We start from the raw sequence: 15638 nt of genomic DNA, 5'->3' as shown, positions 1-15638 counted from the left end.
TAGCACATGAAGGCCAAGGATGCTAAAGTTCCTGCAATGCCCAGGCCACCCCACCACAGTCCAGAAGGTTGGCAAACTGTGATTCAGAGCCAGTTCTCCCCGGCATCATACCCCACAAGCCCACCACACCCCCAGATCAAGAATTCTGTGACCAGATGCTTAGGGGCTCCCAGCAGTTAGGTAGCCTATGCTTCTTTTCTCTCTTTCTCCCTGACAGATTAAAGGAAGGAGAGAATACAAAGGTTGTCCAAGCTAAATAACATAACTTGACCATTTCACAACAAATGAGAGACTGTGAGTCTTACATGAACACACATTACGTTAAAGCCATGGATGCTCACAGACGTTTTCTCACAGCATGTTGCTGATGGTCCCATGAAGAAGGGGTTCATGGCTCTACTTTAATCCTGAGAAGGTGGAGGCAGAGGATCGTCGTCCACAGTCCGCAGGGCGGAAGCAGGGGAGCTGGTGAGGACCCCGACATCATCTCATCCAGCATTTTTCAAACTGTGGCTGGCACCCATTTGGTGGGTCATAAACTAAGTTTACTGCATCACAATGCACGTTTTAAAAGAAAGCAAAATAGGAAATTATAATAGACAATGTAAGAGTAAAACCGGTTTTGTGAAACTCTTTTTGCCAGTTGGCTGTGGTCATTCAAGCTGGAACACCTGAAGTCTGGTCCCGGCAACAACTGTGCGGACACGAAGACGGGACCCAGCAGGGGGACGACTTGGCTGTGGTCAGCAGCCTCTTGGGGGCCTGGCACTTGAGTGTAGCTCGTTCCTAAGTCAGTGTCTTGGCCAGTACCAGATGCTCTGCGGGGGTGTTAAGAGGAGATCATGGCATGGAGAGTGGCTCCTGAGGTCAGGAACAGGCGCCATCCTTCCCTTCGTGTGGCCAGTCATGGGAGCACATCCAGGGAGACTGAGGGCTGGCGCCCAGCTGTCCCATTCCAACTTAACCCAGGAGACCTCTCCTTTCAGCCTTCAGTACTTCCCCAAACGCAATGATGGGGGGAGCTGATGCTGGTCATGGCCTCTCCCAAGAATTAATTTTCTGGCTCAATCTACCAACTGAAGCACCAGGACAGGGCATGACACCTTGGAGACCTTTCTAACGTCCCCCACTCTTACCTAAGACACATAAGATACTGAGTTGCTGATTCTGAATTTCCTGAAAGTTCATCGGAGGTGTGCCCCTAATTTTGAAGTGCTTGGCTGTAGTCTGTAGGAAGAAGTTAACTTTGTGGCGCCTGGGTGGCTCAGTCGGTTGGGTGTCCAACTTCGGCTCAGGTCATGACCTCATAGCTCGTGGGTTCGAGCCCCGCGTCAGGCTCTGTGCTGACAGCTCAGAGCCTGGAGCCTGCTTCAGATTCTGTGCCTCCCTCTGTCTCTGCCCCTAACCCACTTACATTCTGTCTCTGTCTCTCTCAAAAATAAATAAACAATAAAATTTTTTTTTAAAAAAACCAAAACACTTGTTTAGAAAGAAGTTAACTTCCAGGTCAGTTGTGGGGCTCTTGGGGAGAAAGGTCCCAGAGCCACCTTGCGTGGACCCTCACCTCACTACCACAGCAGCTATTTTTACACTTTTGAGAGACCTGCTGAAGAGGGCAGGAAAGTCCTCACTTAGAAAGGAACTTAGAAAAGATCTTTTGTTTCAAGAATCAGTTAAAACTTGTATTTGTAAACTTCCATAGCTCTTTATTTGGGCCAATACGGTCAAAAAGTGTAGACATCATATTTCTGTGAACTAAATTTTCCCTCAGCTCATTTTCCATCTTGGTTAAAGCAGCCCCACAATAAGGTTAGTAGTTTCGGTAGCTAAGGATGTAAAAGATGGGTGACCCTTGTACTCAACGATACTTTCCAGGCTAAGGAAGGCAAACATTCCCCCACCACCAGTGCCCGTTTCAGATGATGGCAACGAGAGTGGGCAGGCAAGGCACAAAGTGACCTAGGAGGACACCCAGGACTGCCCAGCTTCCAATCGCATTTGTGCTCCGGCGCTCTTCTTGTAAGGCTGGGAGCAGACCCGTGTATTCACGCCACAGGTGACACGGGCACAGGGAAGTCAGAAGGCCGACACCCACCAATCTGACACGCAACACCCTGGTGAGCAGACGGCACCATGCTCGGAAACCCTGACACACAGAGCAGACGTTCTACCACAGCTGACACACAGAAGCTGCACAACAGGCACCGACACTGAGCTACCTGGAGAGAACAATGAGACACAGACTTCCTCGTGGGCCTGCACTAGGCTGTCCACACACAGGGAAGGAAGGAGGGAGGGGCCAAGGAGGGTGACAGCGAAGAAGCTGAAGCAGCTACTGAACAGAGGGGCCCCATTCGCGGCAAGACAGGTGCCTTAAATAGGTGAGAATCTTCTGGTGGGATGCATCAAGGACGTGCTGTTCTGCCAAAAAAGGAGGGCTGCAGTGATCAGGGGCATGAACAGCTGAAGACCCCACCGCCGCAAGCTGTGGAAACACTGTAGCAGCAAAGCCCAGGGAAGTGAGCCCCCCTGTCCAAGACGACTTTACACATACGCTTTCAGGAAAAAGTCCTGTTCAAGAATAAGGGGAGACACCTTAGAAACATGGGAGATGACACTCCCTGCTGTGGGCCATAGAGCCCAGCCGTTCCTGGGGCTCAAGTCTTGATCCCAAGGTCACAGCACCCTGAACAAGGATCACGGGGCTTTAGCCTACACTGCTCCCGGGGAAAGCCCATCCAGAACCCTTTCCCACAGGTGTGCTCCACACACAGCCTGCCACACTCAAGTTCCGCCAGCTTTCCACTGACTGCTATTTACTACATGTTTAAAAGCCCCGATAACAACCAAAGAGGACTATCCTTATTTATCTAGGTCAAGGAGAAACACTGAGAATAAAGTCAGAATCCTCAAGCCCTTCCAACCAAATAACAATTCTTTCTCCCATGAAATGTTCTGTCATTTAAAATAAAGGCAGATGGTTATTCAACTAAATTCCTGCTAATCAATGTCACAAGAAATCACACTTAACTAATGAAGTTTCTAGAAAACACCCTGGTTGGCCAAAATCCTGTTGCTTTTCTGGTTCTGAGTGACATTTCAAGGAAACTTCACAGTGAGACAAGCTGTCAGCATAACCAACTACATGCCAGGACCTCAGAGAACCTGGGGAGGGGGCGAGGTGAGGGCACATTGTTAGAAAAATATCCCAACCGCGCACCACGGCCCCAAGGCCCTCCTTGATCTGGCCCCTGCCCACCCCTGACCTCAGCCCTGCAGGCCCTAGCACAGGGGTCAACAAACTCCGGATAAGGCAGGCCAGATCAGCCTGCAGCTAGGAGCGGTGTGTATGCTTTTAAATGGCTTTTTAAAAGAACAACAACAAAAAGAGTATCTTGGGACATGTGATAATTATATGAAATTCAAGCTTCAGGGTCCACAAAAAGTTTTACCCGTGCACGGCACATGTTTGCTTACATGCCATCTACGGCAGCTTTTGGACTACAACAGCAAAGTTGAACAGCTGCAAGAGAAAGCGTATGGCCTGAAATATTGAATATCTACTTTACAGAAAAAGTTTGCTGACCCCTATCCTAGCACATGCCGAGTTCACACCTTTGTACTTGTGGTCACCCCTGTATAGAAATCACCCCTGGCCCCTGGGCTTGATATGGCCAGTTCCTTCTTGTCCTTAGGTCCTGGCTCAAATGTCACTTTCTCTGCGTGGCCTTTCTGGAGTACTCTATCTAGAGACACCTAGCCCGGCTTCATCCTGTGTATCTCTTGCATAGTTCTGACCTGAAATGGTCTTATTCATTTACTTATGAGCTGTCTTTCCAGAAGACTATAAACTTCCTAACGGTGACCCTCGCTGCTCATGACCACTGCTGTTACCCTAGTGCCTGGCAGAGCTAAGTATCTGCAAAGAGCAACAGGGACGGTACTAGTTATACAAACGGACTAAAGCAGGCCTCAGGCCCCAGGCTCTCGCCAACAGAGACCCAAGCTGGAAAGCCTGCCCTGGCTTCAGGTATCCTGGTTTATAAGTTTTGTGAGATATTGTAAGTAACCAAATTAAACCTGTCCTACTTCTCATAGGTTTAAGAGGTTACAGGTAACAACTTCGTTGAGCTGTAAGTGAAGAACACGATGTGTTTTATGCCAAAAGGAAGGGGGAAAACAGGGTCTCCCACCTCCTGGCTTCTGGGCAGAGAGTGACAGGTGCCCGGCGCCTGCTGTGATCCGCCTGCCCTCGCCTTGGCCGCTGCCGGTCACAGGGGCCTGGCATTTCAGCAGCATTCAGCTCTGATTAAAACATAACCTCATGCCTATAAATAAAAACGTTTTTTAAATACTAATTAAAAATAACACGCTGGCATTTGGAAACTCCCATAAACAAAAATATAAGAGTTGAAATAAACAGCAACCACTGCACGTGTGATCTGTGCTCAGGTGGGTAAAAAGCTACATGGGTCTTCTCTGGAGTTTTCCATTAATTCCCGAATTTATGGGGCTTTAAAATGCATAACAATGTCCATCTTACCTTTTAATCTAATAATGAGTGGGCTTTTCTCAATTTACTCCATTTTAATGACTGTAATTAGTTTTAATAATATTTTATTTAACCCAACGTACCAAAATATCATTTTGACATTGTATAAAACAATAAGAAATTATTAATAAGATAATTTGCTTTTTTACACACTACGTCTTCAACATCCAGGGTGCATCTCACGCTCTCAGCACGTCTCAGTTCACGACAGCCATGTATCCATTACTCAAGAGCCACATGTGCCTGAAGGCTGCCACGCTGGACCGGACGGTTTTTAAATGTTCAGTTATTTCAACCAGACACAAACCAGACTTACTTGTATTTTAAGGGTTTTACATAAAAGAGCTTTTCTCGTTTTGATTGTGTGCTTGTTTTTTTCTTCAGATGACTTACTACAATAACTATTTACTATTTTATATATAAAAACTCCTGGAATTCACCTTAGGATTCACACTGCATTCTTCACAATAAGCTAGAAGATATTATGAACCACATCATATTGCTTTCCACAAGCATCCAGTTTTGCTTTTCAAACCATGGCTGTTAGATTTAGTTTTCATTTCCTTCACACATGGCTCCTTTCCTGTCCTAACTGAATACGACTGAGAAGCTGTGGCACATCTGAGCCAAGTTTCCTCAAACGTGCTGTGGGAGGGCGCACATCATGCACAAAATGACCGCCTGAGTTATAATTCAGAAACATCGCACCCTGTCTGCTCATTCCTTTAGGAAACTTATTCCATCCTCATGATCTGAGAAGTAAAAAGGGAAAACTTAGGACGGCAAGATACTCTGGTGAAATGAGGAGCAGAGGCCCCCTGCTGGAGCAAACACAACCAGGGGAACAGCTTACGCTCGGCTCCAAGTACCTGCTCTTCATCATAACCACACAGCAAGGATGCTGCTGATGGAAACAGCAGCTTTAGCAGCATGGGGGCGATGGGACTACCTGTCTTCCCCAACAGCGAGGGCCCAGCGTCTAAGCTCCAAGAGCGCTCCTGGTTACCTCTGCATCCTGCTGGGTGAGGCGATATGCCCTTTCAAGGCTTTGAAGAGTCCGGGGGTTCAAAGTCTTCTGCTCCAAGAGATGCTCCAGAAGTAAGACAAGCTGGTCTGGAAGGAGCTAAAGGCAAAACCAAAAAGCTTGTGAAAAGACTACAAACTTGACCTTGGTAAAAGCTCAGGGCTTACACTGTGTTCCCAAAGACACTACATTCCGGGGCCTGATTAAGCCCTATTCTCCATGGCTTTTCATGTCAGTTCTATATTTAGAGCAGATCAAAAGATCTGGTGTTTATCTTTTTATTTTTAGGTTGTACAATGTGATTTTTTTTAAAGGTGTGCAACATGACAATTTAATATACATATACACTCTGAAATGACAAAAACTGTACTTATCTTAATAAAACAATATCATGGTTTATTAAACCTCTTTCTTTTTGGCATATGCCAAAAAATGCCATTTAACCTAGGTAAAGATTCAAGAAGCCATTTGATATTAAAAAGCAGCTTTCAGATTTCCTTTGTTATCACCTAAACATTGCAAATGTACACCAAGAAATAAAAAGCACATAATGGAGAACCATATCTCACAATCCTCCATTATAAAAGTTGTAAGTTTATTATTCCATCAAAATTTTAAAATGATTGTACACGTGATTTTATACATGTATGTATGTACATATGTATGTATCATCACACACACATACACACACACAACACACACAAGGTCACCCTTATTCCTGAGTTTTTCATAAGGATGGGTCAAAAGAATGGTGTTTAATACTTAAAGGCAAGGAAAGAATGTTTTTATACAACATAAAAGCAACAAAAACTAATTTGTGAGCAAACGATATTTGTGAAATCCAAGGAAAAATGTCTTTATTCACAACTGAACTGCACGCAATGCCTAGATCAGCCTCTATCAAAGAGCAGCACTCAAACAAAGGAGGAAAAAATTAATCTCAGATACATCTTATAGGAACTGAAAAATATCCATTCTAAAGTCAAGGTTTTAAAACTATTATGAATTCCATCGTTCTCCACATTAAGATGCCCTCCCTCCTTGCTTGCACCCAGATAATCCCTGTCAGCAAACTCGATATTCTCGGTGTGCAAGTCAATGCTAGATCAACAGCATGTTCATACCACCACCTGGATGTTAATCCCAAAAATCATTGGCTTCTCTAGCTACCTTTCTGCCTTTTTGTCTCCAAGTGGCACTCCGCCCTACCCTCACTCCCAAACACCACATACACTTGTCCAAAATGTATGGGGAGGAACATCAAGCAGCCTGCAAGCATAACATTCACCAGGCAATTCCACAAGGAAAGCATTTCTTGTATTTTCTCACTATGCCCTTCTAAGTGATAATAAAACTCCCACTTTTCCTACAGATAGACACAGAAGCACATCACTTGATTCCTTGGCATTTGTATTTTATAGCAGCACTTCATCTACCTTAGAGTCATGCTGTGGATCCTCTCTCAGGCTGACAGGATCAGAACAAGGTGCCTTCAGCAAGAATAGAGGGTTACAACCAGCACTGACCTGTGAGGTCCTGTAGGAAGACTCAAAGAATAGCTAACACTTCATTTTCTTTCATTATTAAGTCATGTGCCTTTAAGATGTGCTAAGGGATCAAATCACTACATAACAACAAAAAGTAAAAACGCCAGTTTTTCATTTTTTATAGTTTCAGACACGAGACTTTTATATTTTCAAAAAATTTGTTTCTAAAACAGCCCAAATCCAGGACCACCAGCCTCTAGGGAGCCTCCTCACCCACCAGTTCACACCACGAGCAATCTCCTTAGGCCCTGCATGTACCCAGGCTCTGTCAGCCCTCCTTCCCACCCACAGCATGCTGCAGCTCCCTCTCTGGATCCTTCCTTCCCCATTCTAAGAAGGGCTCTTCTCTAGTAGAGGCTAATCCTTCAGCACTGGCCTTGAGTACAACCCCTCACGGCACCTTAGGTCAACTCCTCAATTGTCCTCCTGCATTTGAACCCTCTTCAGAGAGCTGGCCTTTCTGCCCCATCAGGGTTCCCACCCCCTCACTACTTTCCTTTACAAAGTGTGCCCCAGTGGCCCCCACCTGGCGGTGACCTAGCCTAGCATCTGACTCTGTGGGGGCTGTGGAGGGGAGAGCCCCAGACTGACTGAGGGGCCCATCCAGCCCTACACTCCTTCCCCCCAAAAGGCAGTCTCAAAACTGGTCCACAGCACTTCCACAGCTAGCCAACACCAGGAGCGATGGCTTCGTGTCGAGGCCACTCTGGATACAGGAAGAGGGCTTCTGGGGAGGGGCCCACCTGATACAGCATAGAACACTACTCATCAGCTGGGGGTGTGGGACTTGTTCGCTAACTAAATACAGCAGAAACTAGCCCTGCCAATTTGCAGAGTTACAGGGAAGGAAAGAGCAAGAAGGAAAGCATCTCCTTATTATGTGCACACACGTACAAAGACGCCTATTGTTACAACTCAAGTCTGGGATTTGGTTTAAAGTAGAGAGACCCAGGGAGGAAAAAACCCTTGAGTAAGACGAGTCGCTTGGTCCTTAACTTACCCCCAACTGGGTTTAACCAACAAACACAACTCCAATTTACAAATGAAGAATTACTAACGTGAATCTATCAAGATACCTGGATTCACACTTTTATATCTCTTGCAGTTTTCTTCTGAGCAGAAAGGTCACACATCCACACAGAAACAAAACCACAAGGATCAGTGAAAGCTTTTGTCCTCTCCAAATTTTCCTCAATGGAAAAATACTTAAAGCCAAGCCCCCTGCTTTAAGACAGACGTTGGAGATGGGTTAGGGAGAGGTGTGTGTGTGTGTGTGTGTGTGTGTGTGTGTGTGTGTGTGAAACCTTCAGGGCTCTCTAATACGTTTCATTTCCTCTAACTGGGGCGAGGCACAGAGCAAGCTGCACACCCCGCCAGGGAGCGCCCCCTGCCCCTGGCCCCTACTGATGAGAGAGCCGGCAACGAGGGCCCACACAGAGACTTGAGACCATTCCTAACACAGGGAGATCTGCGTGTCCTACGCTTCGGGATGGACTCTTCTAGATGACTCTCTCTTAGTAAACAACCTGTAGCCGTCTGGCTTTCAGCTGCAGCTCTTCTAATTCACCAGGAAAACTGTAGTTTCTAAACAATGGGAAAACTAGAGAAAATCAGTAATCAAATGCTACTTTAGTACACAGACAATAAAACTGATCAAAGGTCTTTCATTCACAAGTAAACGTGACATAATTTTTTTACATGACATTACAGACCTTGAAGCGACGATATTAAAGCAAAGATGTGGTAAGTTGTTCACTTTAATACAGCACATTTCCCATCGTAAAATCAACATTTACTCCCCGTAAAGCCACCCTACAATGAGAAAGAAGCACTACGTAATAAAGCGAAATGTTTTGCACAGCAGTTCAGAGCTCACACACCAGCCAGTGCAGTGCTGGGCACCACCGGTCCGGCAGCTGGCACGGAGCAGTGGGAAACGTGGCGTGGGTCACTCCACTTCCACCCACGTACATATCAAATCAGATTTCACGTGATTTCTATGCCAACCGTGCTTTAACGCAGCAGTGCTGAGAGCTTCCGTTGCACTACGAAGTAATTAAGAAAAATAAAGTACGTGTTTCAGAGCGTTATCTCCTGAGAAAGCAGCTCTAAACATTCTGAAAAGAACTTGCCTTTACTTCTGAGGGTCTAATGGTGCTTACACCCACAGTTCAACAGTGACAAGAATAGAAGGTCCTTTCCTTTTGCACAAACAAGGAATTCATGACGGGGTAATTATTTTTTCCATAGGGAAACCGGCTCGGTATTTTACAAATTCATCTGCCACAGAAACTCCGACAAAATAAGACTATGGGGTGCCCGAGTCATGTGCATACTTTGTGTGCGAAAGAGAACTTCACAGCACTGTCAAACTTACTCAAATACAAAAAATAAAACGGTAAAGGGGGGTCAGTCAACACAAATGCTATTTGTTAAGGATTTAAAAGTCTGTGTTCTTATTTTAAAGAGAAAGGATTCCATAATTGCTAATTACCCAGAAACATACAAAGAAAAAGGAGTCTACCTGGTATTTTCCCAGTCAACTTAAGAACTGAGGCAAGCCACACAACTCGGAATGGTTTTAAAGAGTTTCCACATAGGCTCTTGGAAAGAAAATATGAATTTTCCTAACCCACCCTCCTAGTCTACAAGCAGCACAAAGCAAACAAACCCTGACTCTTCCAGAAGCCCCTTACTGCTGTCACAGGGACATCACTCACTCCTGGCTCCCAGAGGACCACCCACGCAACTGAGCCCCTCCACCATTTCTTCCATTAGCAGGATGCAGAAAAGGCCAGCTTGCCTCCTAGATCAGAAAATGTCACCAATGCGTCTCACTACTGACCTTCCAGAGGCAGGAACCGACACAAGGAACCCGGTGCCACCAACGTCCAAGTCCCACCGCCTGCACCCCTTCAAAAGGAAGGCACCTCCCCTCCCGGCCCAGCTGGCCAGGCTGCAGCCGCACACGAAGGAAGTCTCTGAGAGGCTCCCAGGCGGGGAATGAGCCTGGGACTAAGGCAGCCACCGACTGACAGTGGCGTGAGTTCTATTATTACCCCATTATCACTCTGGATCTGTGCCTAAATGAAGCATGCTTCCTCCCTGCTGCCATTTCCTTTTATCCTGGCTGGAGACTAAAAGCGGATCAATGGGGGCAATACATATGATGTCACTTCAATTTACAGCAACAACCTCCCTCCTTCAGTGTGTCTGAAATACACAGAAAGATCAATTCTTCCCAAAAATGGTTAAAAAATGCTTAGGGAGCATTCTTCTTCCAGAAAAGCATTCTCTGCTATATTTGTCTATGTTACTACGGCAGGAACTGTTTACACTGAACAAAAACAGAAGAAATGGGGGAGGGAGAAAAATCTCAAATTCTCCTGTATGCTGGAGACTTGCTGGCTGAAATTCAACAGAAGCAGGGTCCAACCAGAATTGAAGCTGTTGACCTTTCAAAGTCACAGGCTCTGGGGCATAGGGGCACAATAGAGACAGCAGTTCTCTGGCCTTTGGATTAAAAAGGTAACTCATAGATATAAAAAGTCATTTTTGTAAGATTTCTCCACAAGTCCACCAAATTCCTTTCCATTCTTCCCAGAAAACTCACACCACACTACATAGCCTCAGGTGTCCCCACAGTCCAGAGCAAGAACAACAGTGCCCCTTCATGCACTTTTCTCACTAAGGGCAACAAGGGACTGACTACAGGACACAAAGATGGAGACTTAAGTCAGCTTTCAGACAGTGCTCTGACCCCAAATGAAACAAAATAAACAAAAATCTCTAAGTTGTATAAATTTTCGTAAGATGATTTTTGGAAATGGGTAAAATTAAGATATACTAAAAAAAAAAAAAAAAAAAAATCCTCAAACCATAAATGCTCCTTCTCTACAACCCCAAAAGACACACAAAATCGTAAGAGTACCAGAACCTTGGTGAAGTTGACCTTATAGACTCCAGACACTGGGCAGGACTATGGTCTTCACATCATTAGTATATAATCTTCCTTCATCTGTCACCTTTTTTTTTTTTCCAGTTTATTTATTTGAGAGAGAGAAAGGGCGCACACGTGTGTGTGAGTGCATGTACGTGCGTGCACGTGCATGAGCAGGGGAGGGGCAGAGAGACAGAGAGAATTCCAAGTAAGTTCCATACTGTCAATGCAGAGCCCGACACAGGTCTTGATCCCATGAACTGTAAGATCATAACCTGAGCCGAGATCAACAGCAGATACCCAAATGATTGAGCCACTCAGGCGCCCCTCTGTCACCTTCTTAATGATAAACGTTGTTAGCTGACAAAAATGAATTATGTAATAACATTTACACAGGAAAGTCTCTGCCTAAGAGCTTTTATCAACTAAAGTATCATGATAGAATTAAAATATTTCTAGTTTAAACTGGTAACTTCTGTAGAGGAAAAACAATTGGCTTGAATTTCTGCTGAAAAACTAAAAACAAAGCCTACAAAAGAAAAACCATCCCCTACATGCTAAAGCAAAAACTGAATACATTTTAAAGAACTGCCAAATTTAAGAAAAGAAGTCATAGTTCATATAATATTGGGGACATGAACTTGATTTACCAACAAATGAAAATCACCAAATAATTAAAAGCAAAAATAATTTCCTTCAAAATAAGAAAGCAATCTATCTATAAATAAAAATTCATATAGCACAGTTTTGATTGTCAAACATCTTTAGGGAGTAGGTCTGTGGTCAAATTTTAATAAGAAAATTTAAGCAGAAGCAACTATTCATATAATTCATTTCACACCAAAAAAAAAAAAAAAAAAGCGTATTTACTACAAAACAAAAATACAGTAACTCCCCTCATACACATTTCTTGCCATCTTACCACATTACGGGAACAGTTCCATCTTATTCTTTTTAACAGCTGCATACTACTCCATTATGTGGTTATATACCATGGCCACAATCTGATGTACAAAACCAGCTGACAGTTCTCATGATAAAGGTATTTGCATGCTGGACTTTAGGGGGTCATAAAATCATATGCAACTAGAATTTTGAGTTAGAAGCTATTACTATGTACAAGTTAGGAACTCTAGCTCATAAAACACACGCACTTATTCAAGACAAAGACATCAGTTATTCAATACAATATTATTAATTTAAGTGAGACAATTAATTCCAAGGAAACAAAAAGATTTCTGTTAAAAAAAAAAAAACTGCAAATGCAAGAAAAGTTAGAAGTATTCTCTGATACTTTCAAGTGTTCCAAATTCTTTAGAAAGCTTTATGAAGCCCTATACTGAGCATGCCACTGTTGTCATGGCAGAGTGAATAGACTGCATCACTTAGGAATTTATAGTTTCTTCTTCACGAGTGAGGATTTTTTTGAGAAGCCTAAAATTCAGATCAGGAATGGTCACCCTGTGGCCCCTTTGGTTACTGATTTGGCAGGTTCCTGGGTAGGGGAAACAGACATAAAAAATCCTAAGCACTCTGGTAAAATTCTGGTAATTTTCAACGTTGAGTGTTTACAAAGATTTCTTTTCCAAAATATATAATGCCATAAATGATTAACGTACATGTTTATAAAAGCTGTGAGAGGATTGCATTTTATGTAGTTTAAATAACAGGCTTTATGTCAGCATATAGCCTGGATAATACTTTTATAAAAGCTGGTGACATTAAGTTAGCACATGAAAATGTGACTCTTATATAACGTGTACACATGAGACTGACTTACGCCAGTAAATTATATCAGATACTATTTATTTGCTAATGATGGTGTCTGTTTTAGTCTCTGTGGGGTCACTTTTGGAGGTACTGACCCCACCCATGACTCAAAAGTACAGTACGTGAACTGCCTGGTCTTGGTCTTTTCCCTTTTTTCTGCCTCCCGCTGAAGCGAACCGTTTTTCTTAAGTCAAAAAACATTTCCCAATTTACTTAATAAAGAGAAGATCTACTTTATGAAGAAATTCAATACAGCAATCTAATCTAAGCACTGAACTGCATAAACGATTGAAGCACGTGCTCTAACAAAGCCTGCACCTGGAAACTGGGGGCTTCTGTGAAGAGGTTCAGTCAGTACAGGCAGAATCTCTAGCACGAGTGTCACAAGAAACCTGTTGGTAACCCTCTACTCTTAGTCATAACGACAATATTTGAAAATAACCCAGATCTCAAAAGTTCTGATTTCAACGTTACTATATAAAGATGAATGCTAGCACCGTTAAATATAAGACGTTAGTTCTGTGCAAGCCAACGGCTAGAATTCTACAACCTTGAAATGCTTTCTGTATATAAGGCATTGCATCAAACAGCTGCACACTCAGATTTTTATGTTGTCATTTACAACACAGATGAACTATCAAATACGTTCAGTTTTTTCCAAGAGAAAAAAGCAAACAGTAATTTCATTCAAACCGAGAATTTTCTTCCCATCTTTCTCTAACTTCCTGTATTACCCCTCAAATGTCAAAATCAGATAGTCTGTGGAACATTATTTATTACAAATTAAATACTTTAGTAAATAATAACTGTATCAACTTTAATGCCTCTTTGTAACATTTGGTTGAATATATTTCATGTAGCCCTATGTTCCTGGTAAAGAGTGATCGATCTATATAACATGCACAAAAGGTGTTCATAAGTACAAATATGTAACCCTTAGGAACATTCAGTCTAAAAACATACTTTTTCCTCTAAACAAGTAGTTAGCAAAGGGGGGGGGGGAGAAACTTAAGTTACTGAAAATATTCTCTTCAGTATTTTATGGACAAAAATAAGATCCTTATAAGTTTAATAAAAGAATAGCCGAGTTCAAACAAAACTATATTTTAACTTCCGTAAAAAGTCTAATAAGGCAACTCCTTTCAGACTGGAACCGACAGTGCTCATTTATTGCACCATCTACCCCAGGCCTGACATGCACATGTTTATCAAATTTAAACAAAGGACTTAATGTACAATGTAGTAGGTGGAGTAACATAGTAAAAATGATGGCAAGAATGGTTGTCAGTCAACGATTTGGTGATTTAAATCTATTACAAAAAAACTTACAGCTACAAATGAAAATTCTAGCCAGGAGTGATTCTCATGTCTAAACTAAAACAAATCCAAAAAATACAAACATTCAAATACATCAATTTAAAGAGTTTTTTTCAAGCATTCTGTATAATAATAGACGTAGTAGAGGATTCTTAAACGGTACAAATGCCTCTTCAACTGTAATCGACTGTATTCACTGAAATGATGGCTCTGTAATGTTCTTAAAGAGCTAAAAAGTAAGTTACGCTGTATGAGGAATTGCAATAACCCGTTCTGCTCTACGTGCAAAAACTTGATAGCATCTCTAAGAGAAACCTGCCTTTTGCTTTCCAGTCTCCTTGTTAAAACTTGCTATTCAAGATTTTTTTTCAAATTAGAAAATTACCTGCCAAAAAGGAAGCAAGCCACAAAATCATTTTAGAGACAATGATACATATGAACAAGACTTTAAGGTGAGAAAGAAAACAAGAAACAGGAGGAGGGAGAAACCAAGTCAACCACTGGCCTCAGCTTACAAACCGACTCAGGCACAGAGGGGGACACACATTGGTGTTTTTAAAGTGCAGAACGTAATTTATAAACCAATTTCATCTTTGGGTGTTTATTCTGGTCTAGAATGCTCACATTCCATTACTGCTAGTTCCTGCCCTTTCTTCTTCCCAGACATGTAGTCAAAACAACAGAAATATTTTTTATTTTAAGTAGACTTTATTTTCTAATATTCTTTCTATATTTTCTACCAAATTCAAACTAAGCATGAATTTAGCCACATGCCTACAATGTGTTGCAGTTTCTGTCATGAAGTTGACATGACACATATCCCTAGATATATGTATAGCCAACCACAAGTAAGGAGGCATTGTGGGAGTGGGAGGCAGACAAGGGTGGGGAGCCAGACTGTGTGAATGACTCTGGGGCAATAAAACAAAAAGTTATTTTTACCTAATAAAAATGTGTTGAGAGTACAGTTCAATGGACTGTCCAATGTCTCAGGGTTATTTGACAGAATTTATATAAAGCACACGAATCAGATTTCACTCAAATTCTGTATACTTCTGGATTCAAGTCCAGACATTTTATATCCACGACTAACTCTGAAAAGTTTTATGAAGAATAAACGATGAACTGGTTAAGGGTCACTTTGACAATTACAGCAATTCGTATTCTTGAAAAAGATATGGACTTAAGAACTTCAAGAGAAAGAAAGGTAGAGAACAAGTTTCACGTACTTTCAAGAAATGTTTACTTCATTTTTAACTTCTTTTCCTCCTCCTCCATATTAACACCTGAGGGAAGCAACACCCCTAGAGGTCAGAGCTCTGTATAAAGAGAAGGGGATGTCTTGTGGTTGCACATCATGTAAGAAGGTGAAACAGTGAATGGGAAACAACAATAAAACCACACGGACACCATCGATGCCAGATTTGTTCACACCAAGTTGCATGCTCTGTACAAATGGTCAAGTAATTCACAAATTAATGTACTTCT

At 42.6% G+C, this 15638-nt stretch overlaps 1 protein-coding gene across 6 annotated transcripts in view; it reads right to left on the bottom strand.

Annotated features, from left to right (window-relative positions):
• Positions 1-15638, bottom strand: part of AOPEP (aminopeptidase O (putative)) — a 340428-nt gene that overhangs the window by 18281 nt on the left and 306509 nt on the right. For 4 of the 6 annotated variants that reach the window (XR_007458785.1, XM_049634215.1, XM_049634261.1 and 1 more), the window contains one exon: positions 5559-5675. Coding sequence is in view for 4 of the 6 variants with exons in the window: in XM_049634215.1 (XP_049490172.1) it covers positions 5559-5675 (117 nt within the window). In the remaining 2 variants the exon portion in view is untranslated. Of the gene's footprint in view, positions 1-5501; positions 5676-15638 lie in introns of those variants that run through there. The other 2 variants (XM_049634234.1, XR_007458796.1) reach the window with 2 other exon arrangements.

Source organism: Panthera uncia, chromosome D4 (assembly GCF_023721935.1).
Source record: "Panthera uncia isolate 11264 chromosome D4, Puncia_PCG_1.0, whole genome shotgun sequence".
Lineage (NCBI taxonomy): Eukaryota > Metazoa > Chordata > Mammalia > Carnivora > Felidae > Panthera > Panthera uncia.
This window is presented reverse-complemented; position numbering and strand designations above follow the sequence as displayed.